At 40.1% G+C, this 13,995-nt stretch overlaps 1 protein-coding gene across 9 annotated transcripts in view; it reads right to left on the bottom strand.

The window, feature by feature from the left end:
- Positions 1-13,995, bottom strand: part of PTK2 (protein tyrosine kinase 2) — a 373,208-nt gene that overhangs the window by 162,249 nt on the left and 196,964 nt on the right. For all 9 annotated transcript variants that reach the window (XM_043539037.1, XM_043539034.1, XM_043539038.1 and 6 more), the window contains exons 6-7: positions 2,952-3,031; positions 1,430-1,492 (exon numbers count right to left, since the gene is read on the bottom strand). In XM_043539037.1, coding sequence (XP_043394972.1) covers positions 1,430-1,492; positions 2,952-3,031 — 143 coding nt within the window. The remainder of the gene's footprint in view (positions 1-1,429; positions 1,493-2,951; positions 3,032-13,995) is intronic.

Below are 13,995 nucleotides of genomic sequence, written 5' to 3'. Positions count from 1 at the left end.
AACATTCAGGCAGAGCTGAGATTGGAACCCAGGAATTCTTGACTCCAAACTATGTGCTCCGTACGGTTGATCTCTGCCACTGCATTATTGGAACTTGCAGTTGCTCTTGCTCACAGCATAGCCTGCTTTCCCTGGCATATGTGCTTTGAAAGAGGGTTACTTAACAGTGGAGCATCTATTCTCATATCAATTGGATATAATTGCTGGAAGTAATTTTTTAACCTGTTTAAAAACGAGCAAACAAAAAAAGTATCTTTCCTCATGAGTCCTAAACAACAATTTAATTGCCCTTAAAAGAATCTTCTACCCTACCTTCAAATGATCCAGTACCAAACCTTAATCTGAATTAGCTCACTTTCCGGTTTTTATTTTAAAATAAAAACCAGAAAGCTGAAACTTTTCTTGCTGCCCTGAGCTGTTAACCTAATTTTGTATTATGCCATACACCTTGTCTTCTCTATCCCACAAGGGTTTTAGCAGCAAAGCATAATAACTAGTTAGAACATTTGTTGATACATTATTCCACTGAAGCTAATGAAAACACGATTGACCTTTAACAGGGTTGTAACAAACATTAATTGTCTCCTTTGGAATTGAATGCAAAGCTTCTCAGGTTTCAGAGTAGCAGCCGTGTTAGTCTGTATCCGCAAAAAGAAAAGGAGTACTTGTGGCACCTTAGAGACTAACCAATTTATTAGAGCGAAAGCTTATGCTCTAATAAATTTGTTAGTCTCTAAGGTGCCACATGTACTCCTTTTCTTTTTGCAAAGCTTCTCAAGCACTCTGTTCAAATTTGGATTGAAGCCATCTCCTATACAGCATGATTAAGTCAACAAATTAGATTTGCTATCAGGATGCTTCTTGGATGTTTTCAGTTTTAGAATATGTGGAGGACACACTATATGTTTATTGACTGCAAGATCATAACAACATACTTAGCAGAAGCCAAGGGAAAATAAAACCTCAGATTTTAAATTTCAAGTAGTTGGTAAATAATTAAAGAACTCTGTGTAAATTAGTCCTGTGACTGATTAATTGTACACGGAAAATCCATTTTTGTACAAAGCATTGTTAAATTTGTAGGACTAGACTAGCTTATCCCACAAGCACTAACAGAATACAGATGACTCAAACCAATGGTACTGCATATCAGTAAGTTTAAACTGTTAACAACCCAATTTGTCTTAGTCATACAGTGGTAAATGAGCTCTCACCACCTCTATAGATTGAAAGGTCTGAAATTTATCAGGTTTTAAGATTTCACACTTTATTTTAGATAAAATGTTATGTTAATGTTAGATAAAAATAACAGTCCTACTGTCGTGACCTCACTACGAAAAATGGCAGCAGTGCTGCGTTCTCACTAAACTGGTCTTCATGTTCCTGTACAAGCAACCGCCCAAGCCTCAAACTGAAATGCAATACTTACTCTAAAACTTCATAGTTGGACTTCTTTTCTAGTGCATTGCCCCTCATCTCCCAGTAGGATCTCCTAAAGTCAGGGAAAAAATATTTGCAAGCAATAATTATTGGATGAACCAGCTTAAACCTACAATAAGTGCATTCAGAGCTTTCAGAGACCTACCACTAAAAGCCATTTGCAGACTGACTTCAAATATGTGTTCACTGACATACTATTACACTACTACAACCGAGTAGACTTTAGTTGATTAAAGTATTTTTCATGCACAAGACATCCCAGAATGATATACTAATAACATAATACTAGTAGCACCATGATGAGTAGGAAGACAAATCAGACAGCCACAATGTGCTTGGCAAAAATATTGGAGAGTAGAATCTGTATGAGAGAAAAGCGCCCAGGATAGTGGGTTGTTATATCCATTAAATTTTCTAAAAAAAGGTTAATTGAATTTTCACTTCTTCCAAGACTGCCACGAAGGCTAGAGAAAACACTTCAAGCCCTTACCCACAATACCCAAGTGCCACATCCTCGTTATTGGTATTCCTGTTCCTAGTGGTAGTCCTAATCCTGTTTTATCTCTGAAAATTACTGTTCAACCTGCACTTTTTTCCTTTGCTCTATATCACTTGATTTGCCATTCATTTCTTAATGATCTTGTTACTGTCCTAGTCTTGCTCTGCAAGACAATAGCAGAACTAAAGTAATTATCTCAGCCCTCAGATTCTCCATAAAATACGGTGATCAGATGTCCCGTTTTTATAGGGACAGTTCCGTTTTTTGGGACTTTTTTTTCCCCAATATAGGCACCTATTACCCCCCACCCCCTGTCCCATTTTTTCCACAGTTGCTATCTGGTCACCCTACCATAAAATAGCGAAAATACATTTCAAAAGGTTTAAAGGGGTGACTGTTTCAAGATTCTCAATGTGGTAAACATACACTGAGTATCTCAGGTGTTTATGTTTATCAGTTTGAAATGGAAAAGCTACACAAAATATCAGTGCAGCTCACAAGATCAGTTCATTTGCCCTTTCAGAAACTTTGTTCTGAAAAAATATTTTGCATTCTTAAATTAGCATGTTAAAAATCTTCAACACCAAGTGCAGAGAGAAAAAGCGGCAGTGTTTTATTTTTAATTAAATTCTTCATCTGTATTATTTATAGAAGAATGAGGACGTGACACTATCTGTTAGCAAATGCACTTCAGACTTATTTTCTTTTGAATATTCCAGTTTAGTCTTTAGGCCTTCGAACTGTTTAGTTGCTAATATGCACCAAATAAAATCAATATAAAAAGATAGTTAATTGATCTGTAAAATTAATCTGTAATTTACAAACCATTAGGAATTAGTTACAATATATTCTGATTATTTTTTCTTTGAAATGATAAATTAGTTTTCATAATTCCTAACAATATTTTACTAATTTATAGAGGTAAGAGAATCAGGAAAAATGAGAATTAAAAACAGCTTCAAAATTAATGTATACAGTATATCAGAAACAAAATATGCAGTTTTCAACTTACCGGATTTCAAGGCAACCTAGCTTCAAAGCAATTTCCTGGTCCACTTGATCTGCTATTTCTAACATATAATCATTTTTCACCTACGGTAAAATAAGTAGTTTTCTGTCATAGAAGGATAATGTCAATGCTACTTAAAGTTGTTTCATTTGTCCATCATATTAACTATACACTTGAATATTGTTCAAGCAATTTTGGATACGTGTACCTTAGGTGTAAATAATTTCAGGGGGGATCAGCCTATCATAGTGTATAAACAGAGAAAAAACTATTATGTTTCTCATCTGCATATATGGCTGAATGCCTGTAGGCAATCTCTTTCAAGAGCAATTTTGATGCAATTTGCCACATCTCTGTCTCTGTTACTTACATTAGACTTTACTAATTTGAATCTAAATAGTCACAGGGAGCCTGGATGTCATAGCTGTGACATTTGCACTCACAATTAATGTGACTTGTATGTTCAATTGTGATACATATGCATGCCTTGTAATTTTGCATGTGTAATCACAGTAACTATGCATATACACTAGATACATATGCCTGCTTATTATGGGCAATAAACATGTAGAGAGTTGTGAAAATTTGACCCACAACATCAATGTAAAGAAGCATTTGAAATAATAAGTAGAGTCAGTATGTGATCACTATACACTCAGCACACCTTCAGCCAAGTCTAATTTTTAAAGAATGCCTTTTATACTGGAATATACCAACTATAGACAAACACCATTCACACAATGAAATACACATTTTCCACAGAAAAGAATAGAACACAAAAAATTACTGCCCAAGATTTTTGTGTGTAACTGATGCTTTGGCTTATTCCAGTGTGAAAGGTATTCTTTAGAGAGACACATTTTAAATAAAAGTGAATATGAACTTTTATTTTCACAGCTTATTGTGTTTAATCTTGTAATGCGTTCGGAATCCTATTACTGTGATGCCGTGGTCTGTTGACATGCAAAAACTGTCATCTCACAAAATCAGTACCCACTGCAGATCAAACATGAAGACACTATGCAGTGTGAGGAGCCAAACCTTTCAAAAAGAACTGGGTAGTCACAAGGTATGGTGAGAAAAAAAGTACTTGAAAATTGTACTATGAAATTCTCTTTTTAAAAAATTCCAACAAGGAAAGAAGCAGCAACTTGATCACTGAAAGCAGCTCTGGAAAAACAGACATCTTTATGGACTTTGTAAGATAAGAATGTGAATTACTGTGATAGTTTCAGCAATGTCAGAGAAAAGCCTTTTAGGTCTGGACTGCTCAATATTTTGGCAAAACAAAAAACTCTTAATCCTTCTCAGTATAACGCTAACAAATATTAACCACATAATATCAGGAAGAGATTTTAACGTCAAAAGTGTAAATAGCTGTGTTACCCTGAAGGATGATTTGTCAATATAAACTTATTTATTTACTTGTGCGTGCACACACAATGAATTATAGCACAAACTGAGATGTTTATATGAAGGATGAATTATTAATTTTAGAATTGATAGTGCTTTACATCTTCAAAATGCTTACATTTTAGAGAGACAAAATCTTAGATTTGTAGAAAAATGTGAAGTCTATCGAGTTCTTCTGAACTATAATTTGTAAAAGTTTACCTGATTCCTGTAAAGAAATATGGACTTAAAAGTTATCTGGTCATTACAAAGGTTGTAAAAATGATACCATCTTTCAGTGATGCATTTCCCAGGAAGTCAGAATTTAATATGCTATTAATTAAAAAGCTCAAGAAAATCCATTAAGCTACTGTAAAACACATCATATTGCATTAACCAGATAAACATGTATTGCTCTAAGTGAAGAATATCCCATCTTTTACATGCTGGTGTTTCAATACAAAAATAATCATACATGAGTCAAGGATAATTGTCTGTTACAGTATTTTCTTCAAGATTAAATACTGTAATTTAACTCGTTTGAAGATGACAAATGGTGAAACTCATGGAGTTTGACATTCTACTCTTCTGTGAAAGCACATATCAGCTGAAGCAACATTATAAAATTAACATAATCTATACATTTGCCATAATTATACAATTATGTTTCCTTTTAAATACTTTATGGAATTCTCTCTCACTGTTTTATCCCCTTATTCAAAGCTACCAACTGTCTGTCACATCACTGATGTAATACAAGTTCTCTTCTGCAGTATGAAGTGGTGACATATTTGTACATATCATTAAGGTGTGGCAGACGTATTATTCCATTCATTTGCATGATAAAACTATTAATGTAACTGGAAAGCAGATTTCCCACAAAGAGGACTTCAACATCATGGACGTAATTATGAGAAAGAGAGCTCCTTAGAGGTTGAACCTTAAGAAATACTTATGTATAATTTTTGTTTGATTAAAAAGCACCCATTCAAAATTTATCAGTGGCTGAAATTCAACCTTAACAAGACAGAGTATGCTGGTAGGTAAAGAAAAATACTATAAAGAGATTGCTGCAACAGGGTGTTCTCCGCCAGTCAGAGACATAGAATCATAGAATATCAGGGTTGGAAGGGACGTCAGGAGGTCATCTAGTCTAACCCCCTGCTCAAAGCAGGACCGATCCCCAATTAAATCATCCCAGCCAGGGCTTTGTCAAGCCTGACCTTAAAAACTTCTAAGGAAGGAGATTCCACAACCTCCCTAGGTAACGCATTCCAGTGTTTCACCACCCTCCTAGTGAAAAAGTTTTTCCAAATATCCAACCTAAATCTCCCCCACTACAACTTGAGACCATTACTCCTTGTTCTGTCATCTGCTACCACTGAGAACAGTCTAGAGCCATCCTCTTTGGAACCCCCTTTCAGGTAGTTGAAAGCAGCTATCAAATCCCCCCTCATTCTTCTCTTCTGAAGACTAAACATCCCCAGTTCCCTCAGCCTCTCCTCATAAGTCATGTGTTCCAGTCCCCTAATCATTTTTGTTGCCCTTCGCTGGACTCTTTCCAATTTTTCCACATCCTTCTTGTAGTGTGGGGCCCAAAACTGGACACAGTAGTCCAGATGAGGCCTCACCAATGTTGAATAGAGGGAAACAATCACGTCCCTCGATCTGCTGGCAATGCCCCTACTTATACATCCCAAAATGCCATTGGCCTTCTTGGCAACAAGGGCACACTGTTGACTCATATCCAACTTCTCGTCCACTGTAACTCTTAGGTCCTTTTCTGCAGAACTGCTGCCTAGCCATTCGGTCCCTAGTCTGTAGCGGTGCATTGGATTCTTCCGTCCTAAGTGCAGGACTCTGCACTTGTCCTTGTTGAACCTCATCAGATTTCTTTTGGCCCAATCCTCCAATTTGTCTAGGGCCCTCTGTATCCTATCCCTACCCTCCAGCGTATCTACCTCTCCTCCCAGTTTAGTGTCATCTGCAAACTTGCTGAGGGTGCAATCCACACCATCCTCCAGATCATTTATGAAGATCTTGAACAAAACCGGCCCCAGGACCGACCCCTGGGGCACTCCACTTGATACCGGCTGCCAACTAGACATGGAGCCATTGATCACTACCCGTTGAGCCCGACAATCTAGCCAGCTTTCTATCTACCTTATAGTCCATTTATCCAGCCCATACTTCTTTAACTTGCTGGCAAGAATACTGTGGGAAACCGTGTCAAAAGCTTTGCTAAAGTCAAGGAACAACACGTCCACTGCTTTCCCTTCATCCACAGAGCCAGTTATCTCGTCATAGAAGGCAATTAGATTAGTCAGGCATGACTTGCTCTTGGTGAATCCATGCTGACTGTTCCTGATCACTTTCCTCTCCTCTAAGTGCTTCAGAATTGATTCCTTGAGGACCTGCTCCATGATTTTTCCAGGGACTGAGGTGAGGCTGACATACTCATGAATTACACTGTCTGAGTTCTGGGGTGCTTCTCATCTCAGTATCAGAAAGCTCTCACATAGCTGCATTCCTAGGAAACTTGACTGACCACCTCAGACAGGCTAAGTGTTATCCTCAGCAGGGACAGGATGCATAGACTTTGACAGAGCGCTGTCAGCTTATGTGGAGACCGTGGTACTGCAATTTGTTTAGGCTTGAAAGCATCAGCCCTGAAGATTTTGCAACTCCTGCTAAATGCGGCCACATGACTTCTCAGCAACACTGGTTACAAAACAGTACAGTTGTGCTCCCCTCACCTCACTGGCCGGCCCTCTGTAGAGCTCTGTGTCAAGTTTTGAAGTCTTGATCCTTGTTCAAGCCTCTAAGTCTGGGTCCAGATTAACTATAAAACTCCCTCACCTACCCTTAACAGCTCCAAAACAACTAAGGAAAAATGAAGCTGTCTACACCAAGAGACAAACATGTGTACAGGAGACACTTTTCTCAGGTGGGTGGTGGGAGTGAGGCTAGGGTTACCATATTTCAGGTTCACAAAAAAGAGGACACTGCCAGGGTGGGGGAGGAGGAGTTGGAGGGGGGACACAATTCTGCTGGAGGGGGTACCCTGTGGTGGGGGTACTCACTGGTCGCTCCCTGTTACGGTGGCAGGCGTAAGCCCAGGATGCAGTGACAGCTGTTAGTCAGTGCCTCCCTGCAGGACCCCCCCGGCCCAGGGTTGGGAACTGGTGCCTGGGTGGACAGGATCGGCCGCTGTGGCTGCAGGGGAATTGACTGATCAGCTGTGGAGGCAGGGGAGGGACCAGTCAGGAAGTGGACCAGTCAGGAAGTGGACCAATCAGGGCTCTTTCTGAGCTGTAATGTTTGCTCTTCAAAAATCCCGGACATTTCCTGTTATTTGAAAAATCTGTCAGGACAGAGGATGGAGTCTCAAAAAAAGAGGCAATGTCCGGTTAAATCCGGACCTATGGTAACCTCCAGGTTGGGCCTGGACTGTGGAATTCTCTCTCTCAGGCAATTCAAACAATAAACTTCACTATTTTCCAGTTCAAATGTGGCTCGTTCCTTCAATCTTGCTTTTCTACTAAGCAACATGGAGCACATTAGCTTTCAAATAGATAAGCACACACGCACACACACACACCTTCTACCTCTTTACCCTCTGGGGAGCAATGGAGAAGAAAACCGCACAACAGGTGCTAGTTTCACAGGCCGTGTATACACTAAGCATTTCCTGAAATGTTTCATACCACTGTAGTCCCACTAGCAGTAGCAATAGTGGGTGGACAAGACAGCTCTTGGAGTTAAACACTAAGTCATTTAGAACTGCTCACAGCTAGTCTATATGACATGGTGGTAACACACTGGCTGGCGGCCCTTTGTCTACACTAACACTTCCACTTTTTTTTTTTTTTTTTTTTTTTACTACAGGTGGAGCTGCCCCTGTATTAGCAGTGGTAGGATATTTTTCAGAAAGAAAGCCTAGCATAGATAAGGCCCTTGTTTATTTGTAAACCTGGAGTGTTACTGCATGCCATGGTGATGGGCACAGTAAAAGAACCTAAACAGAAAGTTAGATTTGGACTCCGGTAGACCAACAGGGATGTGAATGCTAAAGTTAAGCACCTATCACTGAAAACTTCAGCACCACCCCTGTTTCATTTAAACCAGGATCTTAAACTCAACTACCCACATTATTACCACAGGTGGTCTCTGCAGCATCTACAGATAAGAAAGGGACAGAACTGAATGATGCCTGCTGTTCTCTGAGGGCACGTCTACTTGGGGACACTCACGAAAGGTAAGCAAATTAACTGAAGGTGTGAAGTTAAAATGCATTAGTTAAAATGCATTAAACCCTTGTGTGAATGCTCTCATCAGGAAGTGAGTTAAGCTAAAGCAAACTAAGACCACTTTTAACCCTGTAGGGACATTTATTCAAAAGTAATGTGCTTTATCTAATGTACTTTAAAGTCAAACCTTGAGTTAATGTGGCTTAACTTTTTTGAGTGTCCCCATGTACAAATCTACCCTAATTGTGAGTTCAACCGTAAAAATTGAGAGGAAGTTCATGAAGTGTCACAATAACCTATAATAATAAATGCTGATGGAAAAAGTTATAAGAAGGAGACAAAAAGACTGAATTAATGCAAACAAAAAGGCCTACTGATATAATTTTCAAGGACTCTTAAGATCTTGCCTAGTAAACAAGACAGTGTGAGACTAAAAAATCAATGAATAAAAGTTGGTGTTTTGGAAATTAGGTATACAAAATAATGAGAGAATGGGGCTAGTCTGCCCAACATGCCCTTTTGGGGTTCTTAAACAGAAAAGAAAAAAAGAGAGACATTGGGGGAAAAATACAAACAGACGGAGGCTACCGCAGTACTGCCTCCTTGAAAGAAGAGAAAGGAGAGAGCTTCATCATTGTGGCTGACACCCCTACTGTCTCCTGGGACCCTGGCCTTTCTGCATCCTGATCTTAAGGATTGTCCTAACCAGACCATGCCAGAGAAAGGGACCCAGAAGACACCTCCACCTGCTAAGTATCAGCCTGCACATGGGACATGAAACTTTGTCACATACCCCTCTCTCCAACACACACACACACACACACACACGTGTGTTCTCTTCCTTCCCCACATTATTTCTTTTCTTTGCTATCCCTCTCCTTTTTCCTTCTATCTAATAAGAGTCTGGCTTAGTCAGCCAAGACTATATTTTGCTACATTGCTGTGACCAGAAAGAGGTAACTAAATGAAATGCCCTAAACAGCTTGATGCTGGTGCAAGTTTGCCAAGTTTCAGAGTGGCTGATAAGATTGTGCGTGGTGCCTGTGTTTTTGCAGCAGTGAGATTGCACATGAAAGTCAACAACAGAGACAGAAACTGCATTTTCTATCTTTGCTGTTCTTTTCTCTCCTATTTTGTGTGTTTGTCTTGTTTCGTCTTCTAAGAAACATGATCAGACTTTAACAGCAGCAATGACAGCTTTAGCCCACCTCAACTAACTTCGTCTCTTTTCCTCAAAAGGATGGTTATTACCATCTTTAATACCATCTAACAGAATGTCAAACAAGGGGGGGGTTTCTTTCTAAAAACTTTCTCTAGCTAACAGGAAAGAGAATGAGGAATGTTGTTAAAATGAAAGCCTTTCTTAATACTTCACCTTTCAAATGCTTTAGTGGATTTTTCCTTTGTTTTCTGCATCTTTAATAAATGGCTTAAATGATTTTTAACAGTGTTTGCCATGCTGCTCAGGTCTCTGTATATCAAACCTGGAGTCCTGTTTAATATTGGACAGTTATTGAGTTATGTTAATATCTTTGACTCGTTGGGCCCAGATAGTCCATCTAAATTAATATAAGACATGCCATGAGTTACTTCCTGAAAAGTTGACATACCAGTTCATGAAGTCTATTATCATGCCTTACTCTTAGCCAAATTAAATTTAATTGGCTACTTCATTTAGATCAAATGGATGTAAAGGTAGCAAATTGATATAAGGAATTTGTTTTAGCTTGCTTTTTCAGAAAAAAAAATACACAAGGTGAAGGAAATCTACCAACAGGTTTTGTGAAACGAACAAGGTAGTAAAACAGATATGTTTACTTACCTGTGTAGTAATATGAATTTTTCAAGTTGCATGATCCCTATCTGTATTCCACTGTGGGGTATGCTTGAGCTCCATGTGTCTGAGAGCACAATTTTTTTGCTAGTTATGTCCATTGGTCCACACCTGTCTCTTTTTCTCCTCATGCTCTGAGCCAAGTGTATAAGGGGCAGTGCAGACTGACGGGTAATGGAATACAGATAGCGACCACATACCTCGAAGAGTTCTGGTTACTATACAGGTAAGTAAGTCCTCTCTTTCTTCGAGTGCCTATGTGTCCCTATATGTATTCCACTGTGGGTGACTGATAAGCAGTACTCATTACGCAGGAGAGTACGAGGACCTACATGATATTAAACTGAAGTATCGCCAAGCCAAAGGATGTATCAGATGCAGAGGCTTACACCTAATGCCCCACTCTGGAACCTGTACCCATAAAAACAGCTATATCACATACTCCATGGGGATTCCATCCTGAAAGAAATCTTTCCTGAACCCCCACTTCTGCCCTTCAAATAACCCTCCAACCTTTCCAAACTCATCATCATCAGAAGCAAGCACCCCACAGACCAGAACAATACCAACTCAAAGCAGCACCAGACCTTGACAGAACAACAGATGGAAAATTTACAGACGTATATCCACTGCTACAATGATCAACACACTTTTCAAGATCCTTGAGTGCTACACATGCCTATCACAACATGTGGTATAGCTCATCCAGTGCACTAAATAGCCCACTAACTATGTTGTGAACCAGACAATCACTATGCTCTTGAATAAACTCACACAGGAAAACAATAAGAGACAAAAACACTCTATCACATGTGGGTGAACACTTTTCACGAATTGATCACTCTATAGTTGACCTGTCAGTCCTCATCCTCAAAGAAAACCTACCCGATACTTTCAAAAGAGGAGCCTAGGAGCTTAAATTCATTACTATGCTAGACACTAAAAATCATGGACTGAACAGAGACACTGGATTTATGGTTTATTACAACAATCTGTAACCCACTAACCCCCCCCCCTTTTGTCCTATGACTGCAGAGGTGTTAACGGGCCGCTCTATCTTGAACGGTCCCTTACAACATGTGCTAACAATTTATGTTAAACTATCTGTTTCACCTTGCATTTTGCTGTGATGCTAGAAGTACGTTTCCCAGACCTGAGGAAGAGCTCTGTGTGTTGTCATCAGACGTCACCAGTGTGGTGCTCTGCTCTGTTCAATGTTGATAACAGTCGGCTGTGTGCGTGTGTATTCTCCCTGTGTGCTGTCCCACAGATAGCTGGCACAGCAGATCTCAAGCGAACCGCCCAATGACCTCAGACTCCAATAAGCTAAGAAGGCACCCAGCCAGGTTTATTGTCAAACAAAACACAGCCTCTAGCTCCCCGGATCAGATGTCCATGGTTCTGTTAGTACATATATGCTCCCTGACAATGGACTGGCTCAGTCAGTGGTGGGATTCTCCACTGCCCCCTAGGCCAGAACAAGACAACTCCTCAGGGGTAAATTCTTATACACAGGTACAAACAAGTTACACATCACTCCTGACATACTGAGGTGCAACCCCTCTACGTAGTAAGGTGCCACCTCTCACCTTGTACATGTTGGTTCAAACAAAACAACAGGGTCAGCCTGTTCCTTGTTATCTGTGTGGAATGTGCAAGTATTGGAGTGTTCTGGTACCTTTTAGGTATGTGTATTTTTGCAACATCAGCCCTTTCCTTGCCAGCTTCTGTGAACAGGGCTTGCCTCTGGCTCACTGTTTAACTTTGCTTTATGTTAACAAATTCTTGACCGTTACTTTAGTTCAGGCCTTAGGTCTCATATCGGGCCTCTGATACAAGGGTTTATGTTTCAGGGCCTCATCTTACTACATGTGGCTTGAAAGCTTGTCTCTCTTACCAACAGAAATTGGTCCAATAAAAGATATTACCTCACCCACCTTGTTTCACTACACCATATTTGTGAAGGTGTGTATGGAGCTCAACGTTGCCACTTTACAGATGTCAATTAGTGGTATGTCATGAAGCAAGGCTACCAAAGCTGCCTTGGCTCTGGCAGAGTAGGCCCTCACACCTTGAGGAGAAGGGGTATCAGCTGCTTTGAAACAGAACAGGAGATAGCCTAAAATCCACCTAGAAAGTCTCTGAGAAGAGATTGCTTTCTCCTTCATTCATTCTACCAATGAAATGAACAATTTAGTTGAGTTTCTAAATAATTTTATTCTCTATAAGTAGAATGCCAATTCCTAGCATACATCCAAGGAATGGAGTCTCCTATTCTCTCTGGTGGCATTTGAACTTTGCAAAGAAGACAGGTAAGTGTATTGTCTGGTTTAGGTGGTCAGTAATTACTTTGGGGGTGAATTTAGGGTGTAGTGTCAGTGAAACCTAATCCTTATGGATTATTCTATATGGTGGATCTGCCATAAGTGTGCCTAGGTCTCCTACTCTTCCAACCAAAGACATGGCCATTAGAAAGGTAACCTTCATAGAAAAATTGGATAGTGAGCACGTCACCAACAGTTTCAAATGGTGACTCAGTTAATGTCAAGAGGATCAAATTAAGATCCCATGCTGGAGCAGGTTTAGTCACCAGAGGGAAGGTTCTAACTAGACCCTTCAGGGAACATACAATCACTGGATGGGTGAAAATGGAATGGTTGTCAATTGGAGGGTGGCAAATGTTAATTGCTGTCAAGTGTATTTGTAGGGAATTAGGAAAGACCTGAAGTCTTAAGGGTGAACAGACAGTCTAAAATAGTGGGAATGTCTGATTCTTCTGGGGACATCTGGCAATGTTGAGCCCAAATAGTAAATCTCTTCCTCTTAGCTAAGTAGCATTTTTTGGTGGATTCCTTCCTGCTATTGATAAAGATAGCTTGAATGGCTACCAAACATGTCTGCTCTAGATTGAATGCCCATCCAAATACGAAGGCATGAGATGGAGGGAATCCAGATGGGGATGTCTGATCTTGCCTTTGTCCTGTGTCAAGAGGTTTGGGAAAAATTGGATGCTGATGGGTACATGGGTTGACAGCTGATGAAAGCTGGGGAACCAGGATTGCCTGGGTCATCTAGGAGCAATAAGTATGATTATCGCCCAGTTCTGCTGAATCTTCCTGAGAACTCTAAGTAAAATGGGATGGGGAAAAGGCATACCTGAAGTGTCCTGCCCCTGAGATTAGAAGGGCCTCTCCCCTGGAATCCTGACCTTGCAATCCGCTGGAGCAGCGTATCTTGCATTTCATGTTTTCTTGTGACACAAACAGATCCCAGGACAGGGATCCCCATTATCCAAATGTGCTCTTTACCATGGAATCCTGTAGCTCCCATTCATGATCCATCGAGAAGTGTCTATTGAGGTCGTCCGCTAATATATTGTGTATTCCCTGGAGATGTATTGCTGATAGGGTAATGTGATGATGAATACACCAGATCCATCATCTCTATGCACAGGCAGGGTGGATCTTGCTCCCCCTTGTTTGTTGATGTAAAACACTGTTGTCATGTTGTCTGAACCAAGGGATTGTTTGAATAGTAAGAATTGTTTGCAGGCCTCTTGGACAACTTTTAG

Source organism: Chelonia mydas, chromosome 2 (genome assembly GCF_015237465.2).
Source record: "Chelonia mydas isolate rCheMyd1 chromosome 2, rCheMyd1.pri.v2, whole genome shotgun sequence".
NCBI lineage: Eukaryota > Metazoa > Chordata > Testudines > Cheloniidae > Chelonia > Chelonia mydas.
The sequence above is the reverse complement of the archived record's forward strand: the minus strand, read 5'-3'. Positions and strand labels throughout refer to the sequence as shown.